We start from the raw sequence: 23,639 nt of genomic DNA on the forward strand, positions 1-23,639 counted from the left end.
TGAGCAAATCTGAAAGTAACCCTTGACTGTGGCCAGCCTAACTCTCCTAAGGCAGCTGTTCCATGAAGTCTTTTGACAATGCGTTGTTTTATTTGCAGTGTTGTAGCGATGTTGGTCCCAGGACATTACAGAAACAAAGTGGGTTAGGCAATATCTTTTATTGCACCAACTTCTGTTAGGCTAATAAAAGATATTACCTCACCTACCTGGTCTCTCTGGGATTTTTAAAATCTAGTGATAGGAATGAGAGGGTTTAGATATCCCTGCTAGCCTCCAAATCTGCACTGAAGGTACAAGATGGATTGGTACGGGGAAAGAAAGGGCCAATGGTTTAGTGTTACATGACTATGTGACTGCAATTACCTTCAACAGCTGGAGAAAGACAACATCCCCCCCCCCCGAGTAATGCCGAAAGAGGCATAGGAATCTGTTATGAATCAGAAATATTGCAAAAGAGTACAACATTGTACCCAGCTGGAATGCTGAGCCGCTGGTTCAGCATTACACTGCTACTTGACCACAGTTCCCTTCAACAGCTGGAGAAAGATGATATAGATCCTCACAGAGTAATGCCGTTTAATTCATTTATCAGAGTCTCTGCAGCCCCCTTTTTAAGGCAGGTGGGAAAACAAAATATGGAACAAAGTAACTCATCTGTCTTCAGAGTATTTCAGAAAATAAAGCAAACTCAAACAAAGCTTTTGTTAGAAAGAAACTCAGTTTCTCCCTGCAGCAGGGATATCTTTATGTTCTCTGCCCATTATTCTACAAAACACTATCTGATGCCTCAGCATCTGACAGTTCTGACCTCATGAAAGAGACAGAGGGAAAAGAGAAGGCCTGTAATAAAGAAATGGACCAGCTGGATAGGCTGGTGCTGTGAACACAGGTCGAGGTTTTGGCATACATGAGAGATTGTCAGATTCCATCACTACCCCAGTCTAGGGGGTGGCTAAACAATTGAGCAGCCTATAACAAACAACCAAGACTTAGGAACAAATTCTGTGTATTTTCTTTACTGGAGGAGAGAGTTCCCACAACTGCAACAAAACCTGGTGCTAAATCACTCGAAAGATAAACAGTAAAATATTGTCAAAGCCAACCCAAGTGACTGAACTTTTTCCATTTGGACAACAAAAAGGTGTGTTCTCCAGAACTGTGACTTCACACGTTGCCACAGCGGGAGCCTTTGGCTTCTCTGTCTTGCGCGATGAAGATCATTCTTAAGATATTTTCACTTGCTGTTTAACTAGGAATTAAAACTCTAAAATTCTTAAACAGTTGAAGACAGTCTTATCTAATACTAACAGCCCCTCTTCTTTTTAATAGCACTAACCAGTGACACTCCCGGCTGTAGGCAGCCGACTCTCCCCGCTGCTTTAGGTCAAGCACTGCCTGATGCTGGGAGGGAAGCTGACAAATCTCTTTGCAATGGGCTATCTGAACCACAGCCAGGAATGGGTGCTGAAAGGACAGACAAGCTACACTGCTCCAACCCTCACTTTCGCTACACTCCCAGGCAAGGGGACAACGATTCGGAAGTTGCTCTCCCATGTGAGAATTTAGTGTCCCCCAGTCAGTATTACAGGCTGATAGATGCTGCCATCAGGCCTGTCCCTATCACATGTAACAACTACTTCAAGAAATCTCTAACGGCCCTAACAGATACCCCCAGCAATGGGCTGAGAGCATCCAACCACCTCTGTCTAAATAAGAACTAACACTTCCCTCCAAATTCCTTCGTAATATGGAGGTGTTTCAACCTCAGCCAGCCTCCCTGCTCAGCCACCAGAGATGGTAAATGCACTGATGCACAGAGCTCAGCATCAGGAATACAGGCAGGCAGAGGCGCTGCGTCCTTTCATCCGCAGTGTTTCTGCAGCATGTGCTGGTCTTCGGGATCACGGGGGCTTTGCTAGAAGTACTGGTGGTTGAGGGCTGCCTTGGCAGAAATGCGCCTGTCGGGGTCATACAGTAACAATTGCTGCAAAAGAAAACCAAGAGAATTTGGGTTTTTGTTTTTATTTTTAAAGCAGGATGTTTAATTGAACAAAATGCAAAAGCTTTCAAATAGCTCAAGCTGGTGCCGCTTCCTCTCTGCTAGACTCTGGCCTCCAAAGAGAACCAATTATTACATGGGGCCTTTATCTGATGGCCCAAGAGGGCTTTACTGACTTTAATAATCAGGTGTGGCAATATCCAAGTTGAGTAGCTAGAGACTGATATCCCCATTTTCCAGATGTGGAAACTGAGGTCCACAGACATTGTAAATTCACTTAAGGACAGAGAGTAGCAGGGCTTGGTACAGAACCAAGATCTGCTAGTCCCCAGGCTGGTGACCAACCACCAAACCACATGGTTTCCCAATTATTTAGAAAAAGGAGGGCACCCCAAAAAGTCCTCTGGGGGCTGGGGTCATAGAGCTTGCCTGAGTTGGATCAGAGCCAGCACATTGTGCCCTGAGCATGTGCAGGGTAGGAGTCTGTTCCAGACAAGCATGCTGGCCACGCTTCTGCAGTTGTACTTCACAGTACAATTCCTCCGTCCCCTTTCTCCATCCCCACCCCCGGTAAATCACTGCCCAATAACCCATCTTGGATCAAAAAATCACAGGCAAAGGAACACTGTAAAAGGTGAAATCCCTTCCACCAGCCTGTGTTTCCTAGAGGGTTCTACTAAGGGTAGTTTTAACAGCTGTTCCACGACTGCAGGATTTTCTTACTCTATTTACTAAGGGGGAAAACACACTACAGCATGAATGTGCATTGATTTATCAATATACACCCATCCTGCACCACAGCTACTATGTAGCACTTAGCAACCTACGTTACTAGCTCTGCTGCTGAAGGGGGCTGGGAATCTGTTGTTAAGACCAAGATTCCAGGTGTAGTCGTCACACATACAGCTAAAGTTTGTACGTTTTTCAGTGTGGAAGACACTGGAGGGACGTTAAAAGAGAGAAACAGCAATCACCCCAATACTCCGGCCCCCCGAATCTTTTTAGGTGCTCGGATACCACAGGAACTTGAATAGAAAAGATTCATAGCGTTTATGGCCGAAAGAGAGTTATGATCACAGTGTAACTGCCTACACAGCACAGTATTTTAGCCAGAGAATTTCATCCAGCGATTTGTACGTGGAGCCCAGTAGAACTAATCCCTAATCCCATGCAGGAACCTGTGTGTGTCCAATGGATCCACCATACAAGAGCCCGGTTCAGGGGTGAGGCAAAACACAACCACCACCTGATCTGCGCTTTGTCGTTTCAGCTGAACACGTGCTTCCCCCTTTGCCCTACTGGAAAGAGCTGAGCGCCCCCAACACCTGCTCAGAACTCACCGCCAGTAAGTCTCGCCCATCCCGATCCAAGTTCGGAACGATCTCCTTCATCTCTTTTCTCGCCCACCTGGGAAAGTTTCCTTTATAGTCAGGAAGCTGGGTCACCCCTGGCCATACTGCCTCAGTGGGCGTGCCCAGCGTGCGGAAAATCCGGAAGAGCTGGTCAATTTCAGAATCTCCTGGAAACAGGGCTTTTCTCGTCACCTGGGAGCAACAAAAGCACCAGGTCCAGGCCATTAAGTTTCCTTCACATTATTCTCTAATAAGAATAACGTTCATCTCCAATGTAGGGCAACCCCTTCCATGGCAACATAACGCTAGGGAAGTGTCTAGTGACTGTCTCAAAGACAGCAAGTGTTTGGGAAAGTTAAATAACTGCATCTGCTTGTCCTCTTCATTCCACCACCCCCACCCTGGGCTCTGCTCCTCTCGCTGATATATGTACAAACACATGGGAGTTCCCCTCAGCATATTTCTCTCCCACCTGCTCCCCTTCTCCACTCCCCTTGCAGATTTTGTCCGGCTGCACAAGCTCCCTCCCCACTGATGGTTCTGATCCCTGAGGGCATCCTCTGCTTCTGCCCTCTAATCTGGCAGCAGGCCCTAGTGGTGGCAGCTAGGTCCGTCTTCTCCTTGTTTCAAGCTGCTTTTAAAGGAATCCAGACTTTTTGGCATGTGAGGTGAAATGCCAGCTCTCTGCAGACCACAGTGTGAGAGCCTTGGGCACAGGCGGACATGAGTTCTGTAATGCAGTCTTCTTGCTGCACCCAGCTCTTAGCAGCAGTTATCCAAGCACTCAGGTTAAAATAGGGTAACCATATTTCCCCAAAGGGAAAACGGGACACCGCACAGGGCCGGCCTGAAGCCCTCCTCTCCCCCCCATGCATGGGGCTGGCCTGAGCGTCCCCTGCCCCCAGCCCAGGGCCAGCCTGAGCCCACCTGTGTGGGGCCAGCCCAAAGCCCCCCTCTACCCTCAGTGCAGGGCCAGCCCAAGATCCCCTGCTGCCTGCCCACAGGGGGCTGACTCAGTCCAAGCTGCTCTCCCAAGCCCACCCTCCAATGCAGGGCTGGCGTTGCCACTCTTCCCCTGCATATCCACTATGGGTCACACCCCACTTTTTGGCAAAACTGGGCATTTGTCCCCTTTGCTCTTGCTGTCCTGTTTTGGCCAGCCCAGGTAAAATTTCACCCTGATGCAGAGGGCAGTTTTTGGAAGATTTAAGTGTGCATATAGAGAGAAATAGGCTGTAAGTGGAGGCTAATTCTTGTGCTGGGCCCTGCCTATGGGGAGTGAATTTTACCCTGAATGCAGAGTTAAGAAGCTTCTAACTTCCTAGCCGCCTTTTCCGTGGTGTATTCCCGGTGCCATCCAGGACCATGGTAAGAAATGGATAAGCATGAGCCTGAATAGCATGAAGGTGATGTTAAAAAGAAGGGACCATTCACTTAGAAAAAGGTTAAGCCTATTCTACCATTTCTGCAAAGATACAGCCAATGCTCCAGACATCCACTGCAGTCGAGTAGTATTTACATCCCAGCAAGATTTCGGGGGCCCGGTACCATAAGGTTACCACCTACAAGAAACCAAAACAAAAGCATTAGTCCAGAGGTAGACAATTTTTTTTGTCAAGGTCCAGACTCCAGAGAAGAAAATTTAAATAAAATTTCAGGGTCTGTTCAAAAGCATCTGGTGGTCCAGATCTGGCCCACACTCCACCTATTGGCTACTCCTTCTTCAGTCTAGTTTCACTTGGCAGGTACACACAGGTCTCTGCTCTTAGCAAGGGACAGTTCCTCCTGTGTTCAGCTTGGAAAGATTATTTATGTACAACATCCATCTATGCCCCCTCCAGCCACACAGGAAGTGGCATCTAATCAACAGTGCAGGCCACTGTAGTGCCCGATAAACAGATTTTACAGTGACGGGCATATTAGAAATTCATAGATTACATTATTTTTCATAAAAACAGAGTCCTTGTAGCACTTTAGAGACTAACCCACAAGGACTCCTTGTTGTTTTTGCTGACACAGACTAACATAGCTACCCCTCTGAAATCATTATTTTCACAGGAGTCAAATAATTCAGATGAGAGAAACCAGAGAGCGAGACTGGTACTAAGATACCCAGGTGAAGGCCCTTAGGTCAGCTGGGACACAGCCATTACCTCATGAGTGTAAGTGCGCAGTGGCACCCCGAAGGCTCTAGCCAGACCAAAATCTGCCAGTTTGATGGCTCCCACTTCATTGATCAGCAAATTCTGAGGCTTTAAGTCTCTATGAATGACTCTGTGCGAGTGACAGAAGTTCACACCCTGCAGCAGCTGGAACAGATAGCTCTAAAAGGAGAGATTCAGACAGCCATGCAATGAGACAATGTGAAAAACTGGGCTGGTTAAATGACAACCTTTGAAATATGGTAGATCTTCATTAAGGAAGTGTCCAACATCTGTATGGAAAATATTTCACAGCTGTAATATAACTTCAAAAAAGAACTAGATAATTCATGGAGGATAGATCCATCAATGGCTATTAGCCAGGATGGGGAGGGATGGTGTCCCTAGCCTCTGTTTGCCAGAAGCTTGGAATGAGCAACAGGGGATGGATCACTGGATGATTCCCTGTTCTGTTCATTCCCTCTGGGGCACCTTGCACTGGCCACTGTCAGAAGACAGGATACTGATCGTCTGACCCAGTAGGGCCGTTCTTATGTTCTTAACTTCTCCCCCACAGCCCAGATGCCCAAGCTCCATCCAAACCCAAGGCAGAGGTTCTGACCACAACCCAGCAATACACTGACACGTTCTTGCTACCTTGGGGAGGGAAGGAGTCAAATCCACGCTGTGCTGTCACTGACACTGCCAGCAGCATGTTGCTCAATATAAAAAGAATTAGCAGTAGCTCCCTGGACTGTCTCCCCCAACTTCCCTTCTTTTGTTGTTGGTCAAACTGAGAAGTCTGGAAATGGCTGGGAAATTAACTAACCAGACAATACTGTCTACAATCTTGGGCCTGACTTGCAGAGATGCTCATCACTCATGGCTCCCACTGCCTTCTGTGGGAGTTAGTTATTTACTGTGGGAGCTTACCAACAATTTCCACTATCAGTATAAAGTCTCTAACACACAGCTGAGCAGTTCTGGGTCCATCCAACAGCAGGCAGCAGGTATAAACACAGCCTTAACGGCCTGTAGGTATTTTGCAAAGGCGGCACTCTTACTTCTCTAAACTTCGTACCTTTACCAAACTTAAAGGGAGCTCCCCTGTCCGGGACGAGTCCATGTACTTTTTCAAGTCCTGATTCAGATACTCAAACACCAGATACAGCTTCTTCTGACTGTGCACAACATCTAGAAGCCTAAGCACAAAATACAACCATACCCAGTCTTATAAAAAACAGTCCTGACCAGCTTTATACAGCAGTGCTCCAAACCAATACTTATTTCTGTAATGAAACAGGTAGAACAGGCCAATGGGTAACACAGATAGGTTCTCCTCTAGCAGGCCCACAATCCCTTTGCTAGCATCTTTTCTTCAGCAGCTAAATGGAACAGGATTTATTTGAAATGCCTCGTGTCTTACTAGCCATTCTCTAACTTCTCTACATTATATTAGCAGCAGCTAGTTTGTAAATGGGATAATAGGGCCAGGTGACCAATGTGTGTAACGGGGCAGAGCTTCATTGAAAGGCAGAGCTATGCCAGTTGAGGAGCTGGCCCATTGTATCTGGTAAGACTGGAAGGAAGAGTTTAGTGCGGGTGACAAACCATCCTGCACGTGACTAGGCATTCCTGAAAAGAACAAGGACAGCCTGATGAAAGCAAAAATGTAGCCAATATACATTAGGTGAGTGGATTCTCCATCACTTCCCATTTTTAAATCCAGATGGGAGCTCTGCTCTCAGAATTATTGTGGGGAAGTTCTCCAGCCTGTGCTATATAAGAGGTCAGACCAGATGATCACAATGGTCTCTTCTGGCCTTGGAATCTATCAGGATGTCTACACGGCAATACAAATCCCACAGCACTGAGTCATAGGTGCCGACTCCATGGGTGCTCTGGGGTAGGAGCACCCATGGGGAAAAAGTAGTGGGTGCTCTGCACCCACCGGCACCCCAGCACCCCGCCGTGCCTCACCTCCCCCTTCTCCCCTGAGCGTGCTGCGTACCCGCTCCTCTGCCTACCTCCCAGCGCTTGCCACCACCAAACAGCTGTAGCAAGCTCCAGGAGGGAAGGAGGAGCGGGAACGTGGTGCACTCAGGGGAGGAGGCAGGGCTGGGATTTGGGGAAGCAGTTGAACAGGGGCAGGAGAGGGCAGAGTTGGGGCAGGCACTTTGGGGAAGGGGTTGGAATAGGGGCAGGGCAGGGGTGGAGTTGGGGTGGGGCTGGGGGCCAATGGGGGTCAAGCACCCCCTGGTGCCAGAATAAGTCGGTGCTTATGCACTTCGTCTTGGAACCTGAGTCAGCTGACCTGGGCTTCCAGGGCTCAGGCTGCAGCTCTGTAAAATTGCAGTGTAGATGTGCAGCCTCGGGCTGGAGCCTGGGGTCTGAGACCCCCGCATGGATTCTCAGAGCCTGGGCTCCAGCCTGAGCCTGAACATCTACACTGCAATTTTATAGCCCCGTGAGCCTTAGTCTGCTGACCCGGGCCGGCCATGGCTCTTTCGCTGAAGTGTAGCTGTATTACAAATCTAGTTGGAAGGGTAACATTCTGCTGCTGCTGCTCTCCAAAATAGCCACTCCAGAGCTGCAGCTCTGGCCTGGATTTTAAGGAGGGGAGAGGAAATCTTGCTTGGGAAGGTCTTTCAGAAAGGAGTGAGCCTTGACCAGGAAAGCTTGCATGTAGCCAGGCAGCTCTGGCTAATGCTGAGAAAAGGGGCAAAGGTAACCAACCCCAGAGAGTTAGAGCCCTGCTGTAAGACACCCTGTTGTTTTTCACAGCCAAAGCATGGCATTCAGTTTCCTTGGCCACCTATCTCCATTTCTGTTTATTTGTCATCTGACTCTCAACACCCAGACACATTTTTACATCATGTTTCCTGCATTTGAATTTCTCCACAAAAGTCTCGCAGTCACGGTCATCTTCTCTAATAGCTCAGCAAGGTGACAAAGTTTAAAAACCAAAAACACACTGAGGACATTTCCAGGGGAAAAACAAGGTTTGAGATGCCCAATGGAGAAAAAGGCCATTATGTTCTCTACAGCACTAATGCAACCGCAGAAGGAAAAAGAAACACGTGAAGACTGTGAAATTGTAAATCTGCTCCACTTTGAACGCTAATTCACGCTGTTAAAAGAGATTGTTCAGCTGATTTTTAAGTTCCAGACACTTCTTAATGTGTGTCTGTGTCTAAAAATATAATCCATCAACTGGAACTGTGGGCTTTTTCCAGTGCTCTGTGTCAGGGTAATGACTGAATAACACTCAGGGATTTGATAGGCACTTACTGTTTGAAAAATAGCTAAGTGAGTGGTTATGGCAGAGAGCGAGCAGAAAACAATTTTTTTTTTATACATGAATGACTGAGAGATGCCTTGTCTGTTTTCTTTTTATCAACAACCCTTTTACTTGGCACATACAAAGCTGGGAGACGTTTAACATCCTTGTGCTGCTCAGCCTGACACAACTGCACTTGACCTGTAGTGAGTGAGTCGTACTGCAATGACCCGACCGCCCCCACTCCATGGCCAGACTGAGTGCTTCTCTTACCTCACTATGTTTGGGTGCTTAAGTTCTTTAAGCAGAGAGATTTCTCGGATTGCTGTACTCGGAACCCCTTCTGTCTCCCTATGGGGAAAAACAGACTCATTATTTCCTGGGGTGATACTAGCAGGTAAATGCCAATTCAGCTGGTCATGTGGCTCATGGACGTCCTCCTTTCTGATCTTTCTTTTTGGTGGAAACTCACAGGGGCTTAGGACAGAAAATATAAGGGATCTCGATCTAGGACCCTCTCCTCTCCATATGTATTTAGACAACTTAGGCCTAGATTTTTCAGGAGAGCTCAGGATCAGATTTTCAAGTGCTCAGCACACATAACTGGGGCCAGAGCTCAGTCATACATGTCAGTGTGGGTGAGGTGTGCTCCTGAAAATCTGGCCCTTCTTTATACGGCCAAGCAAAAGCCCTAAGCCAGCCTGGTTGTCCCACTGGCATGCGCAGAGGCAGCCCAGCCAAATTCCAACAAGTGTTGGCTCTGGTTTGAGGCTGTTCATGCTAGGGGGAGAACTGCTTTAAGACCAGCTTGAGAAGGAGCATGCAGAGGGGGATGTTATGACAGTGTGTACAAGCCTGTGCCCCAGAAACTGGCCATCTTAGAATACTCGTTCTCAGACTGACCGTGTTTCCCGTTCCTGTCGGGGAGCTCTTAGCTTGTCCATGCTGATCAGTAAGTTTGAATGAGGGGTGAGGATTGTGTGCCATTAGGAAGGTTAGGCCTTGTCTACTGTGCAGCACAAACTGGCCTGGCTAGATGATGGTTCTCGAGTATGGTTTGGGCACAGCTGCGCTTGATAACCATTTCAAGCTTGACTGGAGATGGCATGGTTTGCTGCTCCCTTTTGGACTGGGTTTTGATCCTAAGAGGTTTAGACTATGCTATAGACAGGCCCAGCAAGGCACTATTGTGACTTCTTAATGCTGTGATGGGGGTTGCCTAACCATGTTACAACAGCAGCTGTGTTGGGAAAACATTTTAGACAGTTTCAAACCCCAGCATTGGCATGACCCTTGACTTCTGGCTTCAGGGTGGAATGTGTGAGCTGGACTGTGGTTGGGACCGTGGACACTCACGAATCCAGACGGATCTTCTTCAGAGCCACCAGCTGGCCTGTCCGCTTGTTCCTCGCCTTGTACACCACTCCGTAGGTGCCTTCCCCAATCTTCTCCACCTTCTGGAACACATCCTGGAACGTGTCCATGGTCCGTCAGCAGCTTGGCACTGAAACATTCCTCCATTCATTAGTCAGAGTCCCACTTTGCCATTTCAGTCCCGCACATTTTAACATTGCCCTCTGTTGCAGAGTACCAGCAACCCTGCCTTTCAATGAACATCCCAGGAACTGAAGGTATTGTTGGATGGAAAAAGGTACTGCAATTGCATTAAACCCTTTCCATAGCAATATCTCATCCATTCCCTAACCCCTGCAAAGAAAATTCCCCTTAATAATACCCCATAGCACAGCCCAGAGGTAGTGCTTATGTTTATTCACATCCAAACAAGAGTCTCAAGGCATGTCTCATGGCAGTGCTACTCTATAAACAAACATGCACATCCCAAGTTGTCCTACATACTATACATAGGCAGGAAAGATGCTTGCCCTTCAGTGCAAAACTCCAAGCTGTTTCAGTCCAGTGCCTCAAGCAATTCACAAATACCCTGGGTTCAATTTCTAATGCACACATAAGTGACTAAATACCCCTCTTGAATTAAATAATACACTTATTAGGCGAATACATTGGAGAAAATGACTAGTTGAGGACTGGACTGATCCTGACCACATAAGATCACTCTCTCAAGATGCCTGTTTCCTCCTGTGACTTTGAACAAGCCACTTACTTACCCTGCCTCACCTTCCCTTTCTGTTAAATGGGCTTGGGGGCTGTGAGAATGAGTTATGAATTAAAAGCCCTATTAGCGCTAAGTATTAGTGCTATTTATATCTTATCAGTTCAATACCATCTGCTCTATTTTCAACCAAGTCTCCTAATTAGGTGTAAAACCATTTGTCCTTTCTCAGCCTGAGCGGCCCCAGGCCTCCGTGTATTAAACTTCCTAAAGCCGACTCTGATGGCCTGTAGAAAATGATCCAGCTGCAATTGTGTTCCTTGTGCTGGGCCATAATTACTGTATTGCTCTTCCCCTGTATTTCTATAGCTAGCATTTCTGCATGCAACCTGGCCCCTGCAGCCTGTGAGAAAAGAGAGCTAATACTTTTAAAATGGATTTGCCATAATGTACCAGCTTTCCTTCAAAATTTAACTTAAACACTGGGAGGTTGAAGGGTAGGTTTTAAGGCAGGCCCGCTGGCCCTCCTATGCAGGCTGGGCAGTTTCTGCACTCTGGATCCTGCATCCACTGTGAAATGGCTGTCTCCTCTCCAGCCCCACTGCATGCTCCTGCCCACATGCTCACCTCACCTTCTCAGTGGATTCTTCCTGCTGAGCTACTGGGTTGCCAAAGGGTCAAACTTCATTCCACTCTGCTGCCCAGGTCATTTGACCACTAGGGGGAAACATACTTCAAAATGTTATAGTGTCTAAAAAAGTTACAATCAAATGCACTGGCTGGTGCTGGCCACTGCTGGGGTAAGAGGAGGAAAGACTTTTGTTCTGCTAAGTGGCATTCACACCCTTCCAGCTGCTAGCTGGCTGGGGAGGATGACGACCCAGACAAGGGACACAAGCAGAATTGCAGTGGAAGAAATGTAACATGATGGGGGATCAATTTAGTTACCCTGTTTTCCACAATCTTAAGTATAATTGCTAACAAAATCAGTATGATGATAAAAGTGGGAGCTCAACAGCAACTGTCCAGGAAACAAGTCACTTAAGGGCTCATCCTCCATGCTGACGGACAGCTGAGAACTGAACAGAGCGTACACTCCTTGGGGCAGGGCGTGTCTCTTTGTTCGGTGTTTATAATGCACCGAGCACAGAGTCCTAGTCCATGACCGGAGTGCCTCGTCACAACCATAATACAAATAACTTTAATAAATACCTTTATGCTTTGCAAAATGGTCAACAAATAGCTACCAGCCCAAGCAGATTCTGTCTGCCCTTAGTAAGATTTTACTTATCGGTCCAAAAAAAAGTTGGATTTGGCTTGCAGTATTGTGTAAGACTCCCTCAAGAGGCTCTCAATCCCAATGTACAGCAAAGGGAAGAGGCCTCTTTATGCCACATTTAGTGTATGTGTCATGGTTCTCTTCCTTGGCGACTCTCTCCTATGCCCTCCGACGTGGAATGGTATGGCATACGTGGGTGGTACACTCCACTGACTCCACAGATCTTTGGCATGGAGGACAAGGGTGTAAGAACAATGACCTAAAATGTCCTCAGTCGTTCCACAGCTGAGCTAGTAGCTTAAAAACTAATAGTCCAAGTTTAAGATGGTTCAGGCACCCACAAAACAATTGTATCTGAACGTTACAAGTCAATTGTAATGTCTGCATGCTCTAGTCCAGGCATTTGGGAGAACCAAACTACTTCTCGAGACTCCATCTCAGGTTTTACAGTGAGCCCAGAGCACATGAAGATGAGGCTTAATAACTGTGTGAATAAACATACAGTGCAACAAAATCAAACAAGATAGTGAGCTGCATAAATTACAGGCAAGTCTCGGGTCTTGGTTTCAGGCACCAAGTAAAGTGGAACCTAATATACACCTAGCTCCCTCTGGCTTCCATATTGGGAATTCACTAGCTAGAGTTTCTTTTATTGTATGGGCTGGTCTACACTGGGGCGGGAGGGAGGAAATCGATCTAAGATACACAACTTCAGCTACATGTCGAAGTATCTTAGTTCGACTTACCTGGCCGTCCTCACGGCGGCAAGTCGACCGCCGCGGCTCCCCTGTCAATTCCACTTACCCCTCCTGCTGAGGCAGAGTACAGGCATCGATTCGGGGATCGATTTATCGCATCTAGACAAGACGCGATAAATTAATCCCCGATAGATCGATTACTACCCGCCATCCAGCGGGTAGTGTAGACGTGGTCTATGTCACCACAGAATCTACACGCCAAACAAGTAACTGAAGTGCAAAGTGTTGTCCAGTTGGACGTCTCAGTGAATGCTGCTCCTCACCTCTCCTTGGGAGGTTTTCTACAGCAGCTGAGTTTGTTTGTTTGTTTGTTTGTTTTTATTCCCCTCCCACAGACATTCTCTTTCCCCGCCCCACGTTAATGTTTGTCTTCATTTACAGCAGTATGGCTTTGGTAAACAGATGGGTCTTGTAGTGTGTTCTGAAGGTCCTCCTCCTGTGGCTCTTCCAAAGCCAGGTACCCTTGAACACCCAGACTCAGTTCCCTGTGTCTTCAGCAGAGTTGCAGCAGGGATGAATTCAGGCCCCTTAACATGAATGCAGTTTTTAATCACTAACAGAAGCAGGCTGCATGCTCTTTTCATCTCCTAGATTTATGAACATTTCAGGCAAACACATTCAATACCATAATAAAACAGACAATTTAGATTTTCTTAAGGGAAAGCACCTCCAGGATCAGACTCTCTCCTACTCTTGTCCTGTAAAGGAGCGAAATAAATGACTAACCTCCATCTGCGGGACACTAAAATTTTATATTCCAGAATTCATTGGGCCAAATTCCTTCCTCAACACACACACCCAACTCCCACTGACGTCAACAGACACTGTCCACGCTCGTCTCAGTCTGAGATATTGACTTTAACTGCAAAGATGCACCAACTAGTGCAATTAATTGGTGCATCATTTTCTTGTTTCTAGAAACCTGGGTTCAAATCCTGGACTCAGCTCTTGCGTGATGAGGATTTGGTCCTGTCCTCTGGGAGGAATTTCTTAAAGTTGCCATTCAATTCAGCATGCTTTCCAGTCTCTTTTCCAGACAGGCTTCAGCACTGGAACCGTGGGAGTTTGTAAGGGTCAGGACTGAGGTGCACTGGCAGAGCTGCATGGGGCCCATGACTGGAATAGTGGAGGGTATTTCAGATTAGGTCTGAGACTTATTGACAGAAGTGTGAGGGTGAACCAGCTTAAACCCCTGGTATCCGCGACTTTCCCAGGCACTCAGCTCATCCCATTGATGTGACAGGACAGAAAAGAATGATTTTAAAAATAAGCCCCTGAAAACACCTAAGGCAAATGCATGTTCGGAGGACATCCAAAACCTGAAACACTGTGGAAAGGGACAGCAACCTCAGAACCAGACTGGGGTCATGGTGCCAAAACAGCAGAAGATCAGCAGGGTGCAGAGAAGGATGGAAGGCAGGTAATGCACCTGAGACCTGGGCTCAGTTCAACACCACCTTCCTCCAGTAAGACTAGGAGGCACTGCTCTCCACCTGCCCCTGTCTCTCTTGGAAATATCGCCGCTGCTCCTGTATTGCCTGCTCCAGCAAGGGCAGATTCATCCCTTCCACGCACATCAGCACCCGAGCCTTCAGCACAGGCCTCTCGCCTGCAAATATAAAATAATGAATGCAGCTTCTCGAGAGGAGAACGGTTACATAGCATCTTTTGCCCAGACTGAACCCCCACTGTTACGTACTAGGACTTGAAAGAGAAATTGAGAGAGAGGCAGGAGAAAATAAGAGGTGAGCTGAATTTTAAAAGTAGGCGGAGAACAACTAAAGCAGAGAGTTATGGGGAGATTGTTCCATAGAGCAAGTGTCCTGGGTTCTGAAACTAGCCCTGTCACTGACTAGCTGTGGGACTTTCTGGTCTTAGTCCTGTTTCACTGCTTCACCTGCAAAATGAGAACAATTCCCTGTGAGACTGAAATCATTCATGTTTAGACTGTGCTTGGAGACAGTCAGCTGGAAGGCAATCCAGAAAGGCACGCTGGTACAAATCAGATATGTAGTAAGTCTCAAACTAAGAAGAATTCCAGTCACAAATAATTATTATTACAAGGTGTTGCCTGGGACAAAGTCACTCAGCTTCACTTAGCAGTCATACAACCAAGCCAAGATTTGCTTTCTACATCTTATGATGCAAATAAAATGATCCACAGAGCACCATAGCAAATTGGAGCTGGCGCCCTTCATCACCAATCTTGTCGGATTGCTTTAATGCCTCCCAATCCATGCCTCAGAGTGGGGATGTATTTGTGATGCTCTGAGGGAAGGAGAAGAGACGCAAAGATTTCTAAGCTGTGGTTCAAGTTAAACAGCATGTTACAATGCAGTGAGTTAAATGTGTTTGCAAATTAAAAAATACTGACACGGAAAGGCAATTACAGGCTGGAGAGTTATTGAAAATTTAGGGCTAGGACAGAAAGGTTTGGGGCGGGGGGAGGAATTCTCCTTAATTTCCCAGAGTACATGTGCAGACACACGTCCCTGCTGTTTAGCTGTGTAGAAATTGCACCTTGCTCACTGTGTCGGCGCTCAGCGCACAAGCAGCGGGTCCTGTTTGTGGAGCTATGCGAATCCCAAATGATGAGGATAGAAAATATTTGTCTCTGTGGCACCTTCGCTCCGAGGATCTCCAAGCACTTTATAGGCTAATCAGTCCTCACAACAACACTGTTAGCCTAATAATGATCCTCCTCGTTTTACAGGTGGGGAAACTGAGGCACAGGACAGGGGCGTGATTTTCCCAAGCTCCCACAGTGAGTCAGTGGCAGAGTCAGAAATAGAACCCAGATCTCCTGACCCTCAGTTCTGTACTTTAAAACCAACCTTCCTCCTTATAACATGGGTTCGCTGCAATTCATTTCAGCTAAAACATTAATTTTAAAATACACTTGTTGGTTTTAACATCTGTGCTTTAAATGTGTGAAATGACATTACTCTACGATCAAACGTGTCTTCTAATGTTGCCACTTCCTAAGACTCTGAAACACAAACATGCTGAGCTGCACTTGGCCATCCCAAGCCTCTGCAGGGAATACCAGTTTCTCTGTAACCAACTGATTAACTGCACAGTAATATCAAAGAGCAGGGATCACAAGGTTCTGAGATAAGACTATCTTTTAGAAAGGAAAGGTCCTTTATCAGAGCCACAAAAGTAGTAATATTTGGCATTTCTATAGCGCCTTTCATGTGCCAATCTCAAAGTATTTTATGAAGGTGGATAAGGATATTATACATGGGGAAACTGAGGCACAGAGCAGCAGAGTGATTTGCCCAAGGTCACACAGGAAATCAGTGGCAGACTTGGGAATAGAACCTGCTCTAACCATAAGACATGCTGTGTCTCAAAGTGAGTTTGAATGATTTTCTTTACTTAATAGAACAGTTGCTTTGGGTGGAGAGGGAGAGCAAAGGAAGCAAAGGCCTAACTGGTGCCTGTTTTTTTCCATTCCCCAGATAAACAGACAGCTCCTTCTTTCACATAAGGAGAAAACAAAGAAGCACTTACCATCCCTCTGCTCAATCTCTCCCAGAGCCACATATAGGGATCCAAGCTGGGCTTGGAATGGTTCCACAAATTTGGTGCAAACACAGACCTGGTGCTGGACTGAACTGTGCAGGGCTGTCAGGATGGCTTCATACTGGACCATGTCATAACAGTGTAACCTGAAACACAATCGATTCAGTGAACTCAGCAGCAGGGACCCTAAAAAGTGAGTTGAGAGGACGCAAGGAACGAAAAAAAGAAATACAGACATGACAGAGACACTACTGAAAGTAGCGCTGGCCTGAAAAAAGCTGCTCTCACCTGCCAAATGTTCGCAGTGTCTCCCCATCGGCAACTGATCCAGAGTTAATCTCCCAAGGAAAATAATAAACAGCAGGACTGGGCAGCATCTTGCAGAGCTGCTGCTGCAGGTTCCACAAGCAGACAAAATTCTGGGCAGGTATTTAAAGGGATGTTACTCAACCTTCATAGGCCCCAAAATGTACCTACAAAAAACCCAATGGATGCATGAAGCCTGTGTGGTATCTTATAACTGTAGCCATTATACCTGTTAAATGTCTTTGAAGAGAACTCAAGCAGGCCTGCTTAAGCAGACTGGCTTTGCTGGGAATACCACTGTGAAGGCAGGGAACTGTTCAGCTTGGACGCACCCTGTTCAGAAGGCAGTGAGACATGGGTCTCCACCCATCGGAGGTGATGGCCAAGGGAACCGAAAGCCTGAGTGAGTGAAAACAGGGGCATCTGCCCTGCACTCTGACAAGTAACACACAGACTTTCTGTTGGGTGATGACCCAAATCAGTCAGTTGACAGCATCCTGAATCTAAGTACCTATTAGTAAGAAAGCGTGTGTGCTTGTGCATGTGTTTTAAAGACTATCACAGATGTGTGGGTGTTGTAACACGTTCCAATCAAAATTGTCGCAGAATAGTTTTAAAACTGAACAAGTTACTTTTGTTAACTGGGATTATAGAACACGGTGCATATATCTACCATAGCTAATGGTTTCCCCCAGCCTTTCAAGTTCTAGGTGTATGCAGACATAAGACAAAGTGTGCAAGCTTTCTGAACTGTCAAACATAGGCAGTTAGCTTAGGTTGTTAGGATGTGACTAACCCTCCTACAACTAAAATAATTCATTGGGAAATAGGCTAAAAAGGTTGATTAATGTAGATCTACTGGGAAGAAGACCTTGGTGATTTGGCATGTAAGTAACTTACCAAATTTGTTTTGTGATCTAGCAGCCGATGGTTTTTCCTCTGAGTTAGCAGCACTAGAGTTGATAACCAACTGGCATAGACCCTATCCTTAGGGACTCTGTCAAAAATCTAAACAAAGTCACCTTTCCAAATTAGTAATTATCAATGTTTTCTACTGCAGCTGTGTAACTTGAGTCTGAAATCTGAAGGGCTATACTGACTAACTTTCTAATGTAGTAATAACAGAAATTAAATGGAGTTAGACCTACCTACATGCAATCTGCATTTGACCTATAGGTTCTACAAATGAAGGAGTCCTGGTCAAGACAAGATTGTTCCCTGTTGTACATTTACTACTGTATTGAACCACCTACTTTCAAATAGGGTTTCATGCACTTCCCACTGTCATGTTAAAGAAAACTTGCTTCAGAAGTAGCAGACAGGATAGTCTCACTTTACTGCTCTCATCTCTGGCATGCTGGGATCAGGCTATTTCAGGTTTACTATTGGTATTAAAGTTTCAGGAACCATTGGAGAGGGGGGTTGGAGTAGGGGGGAGCAGGGCCTCAGAGAAGGGGCAGGGCCAGGGTGTTCAGTTTTGTGCAGTTAGATAGTTGGCAACCCGCAGCAGCAGCAGTTGACTGGGGGAGGAGGGAAGCAAAAGAGTGAGCGATGGAAAGAGGAGACTGCAAAGGGGGGAAGAAGGGAGAACAAGGAGGGGGAACTGGAGGGTTTGGGGGCAGTCCATGAGGAAAGGATAGCTGATGAGTTCAGGGGACCCGAGGGTGTATAACAGGGTCAAGGGAGTTGTGCTCCAACACTCTGCAGGAACACAGTGTCTCTTCTCCCCAAAATCTGGGGGTCACCTCCTGTTCAATGCTATAGCACATTAGCCATTTACCTCCTGGGGCTTAGTCGGGAACCTCAGTCACTCAAGCCAAGGGGAGCCTAACTCACCACACGACTTAGCAGGGCTGCTCCCACCACATTTTGTGTCACGTGTCTGTTCCCTTAGCTCACCCCATTCCCCACCCTTTTACCTCTGATTTCTCTTTCAGGATCTTTAGGGCCTGCTCTGTGGTTTTTTTCACCCTCGGTTAGGGTCTCTGTGACCTTCCCTCATTCTCTTGGGACCTTGGGGGGAGAGGTTATACAACGCGCTGCCGCTTACCTCTCTCCCTAGGAGCTTGCTTACACATACACACACCAGGAACTTAGAAGCCAGACAGAGCTCTGCGATAAATCTCCTCCCCCTGCCTTCCCACGTGGCCAGGCGGCTGGCCACATGATTAGAAGAAATTGTTCAGCCCAGTCTTGCCTTGCAGGTGACAGCTGCAAAGCAGTGAATGTGCATAGTCGTGTTCTCCCAGCTATTTAAAGAATGTCTGCCTCCCTTAATCACTTCTTCTGCTTTGTGCCAATGATGTCTTGCAACCTGTGGCTTTAATAGTTATTGGCTCCTTCCCACATATTTCTGAAAAATGTATTACACAGGTGCATTGGACAGAGGGCAGTCACAGTTTCCAAAGGTAGGAGGCTAGATATATGCATCTAAAATAGAGAAATCCAGGCCAGTAACGTATGTTTAGTATCTATACAATGTTATTGTCAGGGACTCTAACCCCGACGGCAAAGTTCGTTGTCTGACCGCGAGAGAGACAGGCAACACCAGCAAGGTCCGATCAAAAGCTCTTTATTGACAAATGCACGCATCAATAGAGAGCAGCTCGTCTCCTGAGAGAACCAGCCTGCCCTTTACATCTTAGTATAAGCCTATACAGACAGTTCCGTCGCATCATAAATTATTCACTAGAGCAACCCACCCCCTTCTTCTAACAACTAGAAACTAGACACCTTTAGTATACATGCATGCCTAAAGTTAGAAATGTAGGGGAGTTAAAAACAAACAAAGAACAGAACCAGGGAGTGAAAACAAGGAGGCTGGGAAACTAGGGCTCTTATCAGTTCTTCGAAGGAGCTGCCCAAACACAGCACATCTGGTACTATGACAGGAATGCAGCTTTTTTTCTTATCTTATTTTTTCCCAGCGCTTGTGAGACATGCTGCTGCTTTTTAGTGTTTTTCACTTAGGGATTACCCACAAACTTCTGTTAGCCTGACTTTGGTGAGGTTGGCATACCTGGTTTTGTCTGCTATATCTTTATTCAGGCCTAACATTATAAAGCTAATAGGCTACACGTTATCCATTTCACCAGTTATATTTATTTGTGCTGATTTTAAAATTAAAATCGTGAAATAATCTTTGTGGAGAGGTACCACTTTGGTGGATAGCAGAGGGGACTGGGAATGCTACCTGGATTCTATTTCCAGCTCTGATGCTACTGGCAGTGGACTAGTTTATGCTCAGACCTGTTTGCAATATGTTAAATAACAAATGTGAACTTAATTCTGTTTTGATTTACTGCTGTGCCTCTCAAGGTGTGCATGGGATCTCCAGTACTATAACTGTGCAGTGGTTGCAGGAATGCACTGCTAGAGCCCTCAAATGTCACTATTCTTTGCAATTAATTCACTGGACTGCACTAATTGCATCACAGAGCCCTGAAATAGTTAATTGTTGCAATGCATTTAGTTCCACCCATTGTATATGCGGGGTGGGACTAATTGTGATTTCAACAACAACAAACAAAAACTGGCCGACACATTATGCAATTGATACCAAAGTTCAAAAACACAAGAACCTCAGGGGCCTTTTGGAGGTCTATCTAGCATCTGCTCAGGCTGTAGCATATCACCTGTGTCCATTTGTCAGGGCTATCCATTTCTGCTATGGCAGCTAGTTCCTTCAAAATGTAGATGATCAGATACAGGGGCTGTTTTTTTTCCCCTTGTTGTGTTTTAAGACACAGCCTTTTAACGTCTTAACCTATTGATCTCCCCCCTCATGAGCACAATAACTCGCTGCCTCAACCTTTCCCTGATATGCAGTGTTCCCCTCAAGGACTGTCACCTACTAGGCTGCAGGCTCTGGCTCCAGTGCTTAACTTGTAAGGAAAGAGGTGCTGGAGCTCAAGCAATTATTTTCTTTCATAACCGATACAGCAAACCCAGAGCCAGGGCCCAGCCCTGGCACAAATTAAGCGCTGCCTGACCTGCTGCTTGGCCAGAGCCCCACTCCACCTTTGCACCTTGCGCTAGGGGTGATGGAACTGCTGGGGCAGAAGTTTGCTCTCCCTGATCACACCAGCCAATGAACGCCGGCCCCGCCCCCTGCAAAGAGTTAGTTTAGCACTAGGCTACAACGCAGTCACCCAGCAGGCTCTTGCGCATGCGCGCGTGGTGAGTGACGGAGCCGCACGCCAATCGCTTCTCTTCGGGTCGGCGCCCTCCCACGTACTACGCAAGGAGCGGGGGTGGGAGCGCGGCTCGCTGATTCCCGGCTGCTCCAGGCGCTGCGGCTCAGTCTGGCTGTGCCAGCAGGGAGGGGGTCACGGAGTCGGGGAGCTGCCGCCATCGCAATGAACGAGGATCTGCGCAGGGAGCGTGACTCGGCCTCCTTCAACCCCGAGCTCCTCACCCACATCCTGGATGGGGGCGCCGAGCGGACCCAGCGCCGCAAGGAGATCGGTGAGCGCCTGAGCCCCCACGGGCTGTGAGGGGACCCCCCCTCCTCACGGGGCGGAGCCGCCCCCGGCGCCCCTCCCCCAGGAGCTGTGAGGGGACCCCCCCTCCTCACGGGGCGGAGCCGCCCCCGGCGCCCCTCCCCCACGGGCTGTGAGGGGGCCCCACCCCCGGCACCCCTCCCCCACGGGCTGTGAGAGGACCCCCCCTCCTCACGGGGCGGAGCCGCCCCCGGCGCCCCTCCCCCACGGGCTGTGAGGGGGCCCCACCCCCGGCACCCCTCCCCCACGGGCTGTGAGGGGACCCCCCTCCTCACGGGGCGGAGCTGCCCCCGGCGCCCCTCCCCCAGGGGCTGTGAGGGGACCCCCCGGCGCCCCTCCCCCAGGGGCTGTGAGGGGGGCCCCTCTCCTCACGGGGCGGAGCCGCCCCCGGCGCCCCTCCCCCACGGACTGTAAGAGGACCCCCCTCTCCTCATGGGGCGGAGCTGCCCCCGGGGCCCCTCCCCCACAGGCTCTGAGGGGACCCCACCCCCGGCACCCCTCCCCCACGGGCTGTGAGAGGACCCCCCTCTCCTCATGGGGCGGAGCTGCCCCCGGCGCCCCTCCCCCACGGGCTGTGAGGGGACCCCACCCCCGGCACCCCTCCACCACGGGCTGTGAGGGGACCCCCCTCTCCTCATGGGGCAGAGCTGCCCCCGGCGCCCCTCCCCCACGGGCTGTGAGGGGACCTTCCTCCTCATGTTGGGGTACTCCCCTACCCCTCTCTGTGCCCAGTTTAAGACTCCCCACTGGATCCTGGGGTGCTCCCATTCCTGTGTGTGTACTGCCCCAGGGAGCTCAGTTGGGAGGGGGGGGTTGTAGTATTGCCCTTCTTCCTGCCAGGTAAGTTGGATGCCACATGTGGGGAAATCTTCCATTTTCTGTCCCTAGATAAGGCAAGATCCTCATAGGTAGGTGCTTGATACTGCTTCCTGCCCCTGCTTTATACCCAGGGGCCCCATATGAGACTGTGGGAAAGGATGGTCCAGTGGTTAGAGTACTAGCCTAGGACCAGGTTTGTTTCCTTGTTCTGCCACAGACTTCCTGCGTGACCTTGAGCAAGACTTTTAGTCTCTCTGTGCCTCAGTTCTCCACTTGTAAAATGTGGCTAATGTAGCACTTCTCTACCTAACGGGTGCTACAAGGCTAGATACACTACAATAACGGGAACCATATGAGTACCTTAGTGCCCTGTGGTGCCATACCTGTGAATTACGGACTAAAAGGTACTTGAACATGCGCTTAATGTGAAAATGGCAAGAAGTAATTTGACTAGCAAATGCACCTGAACTTGTTTCAGATTTTAGGATTTCAAGGCTGGGCATAACAATCCTTATAGTTTTACCCTTCCTCATGGGATGACTATTTTGATCTCTTGATCATTCATTCCTTTTCTGTTCTTCCCTTGTGCCCTCAGAAGCCTTAGTTCTGAATGATCCAGACTTCCAGCATGAGGATTTGAATTTCCTCTCCCGCAGCCAGCGCTATGAGGAGGCCATCAGGAAGAGTGCCCTGATGGTGGTGAAGCTACGAAAGTATGGGATTGCAGATCCTGATGAAATCTGCTGGTTTAAAAGGTACCTGACTCTGATGCAAAGCAGATGCCGGAAGAAAATTCTTCTGCATCATCAATGAAATCAGAGCTTTTTTTTTTTTCTTCAAATTTTTAAAGCACACTAGGAACCTGAGCCAAAGCCCCCATGTCTTGACTTCAGTGGTCTTTGACACAGGCCCTAATTCCCTAGGGATCAAATCTATTGACTACAGTGTCCATCATTTCCTCAGACTCCTTTATTATAAACCTAGCAATGATCAAATCTTCTGTAATGCCAAAGATAGTAAACATTTCCCTTAAGATGAAAATCTGGTACTTAGTCATTCTAAATTAACCATAAGGAATTAAATATTTTGACTGTTTTAGTTAATGGGGTAAATGAGATCATTGTCTCTAATATACTTCTGTGAAGCTGATTACTTAACTTTGTAAATAGAGCTATTGTATTGTCATTGTTGAAGAGGTCCTAAGACAATTTTCAGACAAAACAATGCTTTTGGGTTTGAAATGTTTCCTTTTAGCCCAAAGAATTAAAGTCTGACCTTTCATTTAGCTGATCTCTTATATTTTTTGTATTACCCAAAGTTGGGGAAAAAAGTTTTAGACTCTAATTCAGCTGTCAAACTTGCCATGAACTTAGCTCTAAAAATGGTTAAGCACCTTTGACGCAGTTTAAGAAACTTAGTTGAGAAATCGATGTCTGACATAGCTTTCTGTTAATTTCTTCAAAAAGTGACTGCAAAGTTAAATACCTCGGCACAGAGGCATGAGTGTACCTGGAGATGTATTTATTTAAATAAACAAATATGCATCTGACTGTACCTACTAAGGGCTCAGTCAAACTTCTATTGAAATCCAAGGAAACACTGGA

The 23,639-nt window shown here is 47.5% G+C and overlaps 3 protein-coding genes across 6 annotated transcripts in view; 1 reads left to right on the forward strand and 2 right to left on the reverse strand.

Annotated features, from left to right (window-relative positions):
* Positions 1–158: 158 nt before the first annotated feature.
* Positions 159–13,319, reverse strand: CDK3 (cyclin dependent kinase 3). The gene is made up of 8 exons (XM_030534358.1): positions 12,869–13,319; positions 10,129–11,560; positions 9,046–9,123; positions 6,574–6,694; positions 5,505–5,675; positions 4,812–4,913; positions 3,340–3,543; positions 159–1,984 (listed from the first exon to the last, which is right to left on the reverse strand). The coding sequence occupies exons 2-8, from the start codon at positions 10,254–10,256 to the stop codon at positions 1,916–1,918; spliced, it is 873 nt and encodes a 290-aa protein (XP_030390218.1). The 5' UTR covers positions 10,257–11,560; positions 12,869–13,319; the 3' UTR covers positions 159–1,915.
* Positions 13,320–13,412: 93 nt separating this feature from the next.
* TEN1 (TEN1 subunit of CST complex) lies at positions 13,413–18,843 on the reverse strand. 3 transcript variants are annotated; one of them, XM_030534362.1, is made up of 4 exons: positions 18,765–18,843; positions 16,697–16,827; positions 16,397–16,554; positions 13,413–14,489 (listed from the first exon to the last, which is right to left on the reverse strand). In XM_030534362.1, exons 2-4 carry the CDS (start codon positions 16,783–16,785, stop codon positions 14,353–14,355), a joined length of 384 nt encoding a protein of 127 aa, XP_030390222.1. In that variant the 5' UTR covers positions 16,786–16,827; positions 18,765–18,843; the 3' UTR covers positions 13,413–14,352. The 3 variants fall into 3 exon arrangements, with proteins under 3 accessions (XP_030390222.1, XP_030390220.1, XP_030390221.1); XM_030534360.1 differs by having other exon boundaries at positions 16,697–16,881; XM_030534361.1 differs by lacking the exon at positions 18,765–18,843 and adding an exon at positions 18,634–18,756 and having other exon boundaries at positions 16,697–16,881.
* Positions 18,844–20,963: 2,120 nt separating this feature from the next.
* Positions 20,964–23,639, forward strand: part of ACOX1 (acyl-CoA oxidase 1) — a 32,217-nt gene continuing 29,541 nt past the window's right edge. Inside the window, exons 1-2 of one of the 2 annotated variants that reach the window (XM_030533958.1) lie at positions 20,964–21,181; positions 22,631–22,790. In XM_030533958.1, the coding sequence (XP_030389818.1) occupies positions 21,073–21,181; positions 22,631–22,790 (269 nt within the window). In that variant the 5' untranslated portion in view covers positions 20,964–21,072. The remainder of the gene's footprint in view (positions 21,182–22,630; positions 22,791–23,639) is intronic. The other variant, XM_030533955.1, reaches the window with a different exon arrangement.

This window comes from Gopherus evgoodei, chromosome 15 (assembly GCF_007399415.2).
Source record: "Gopherus evgoodei ecotype Sinaloan lineage chromosome 15, rGopEvg1_v1.p, whole genome shotgun sequence".
Lineage (NCBI taxonomy): Eukaryota > Metazoa > Chordata > Testudines > Testudinidae > Gopherus > Gopherus evgoodei.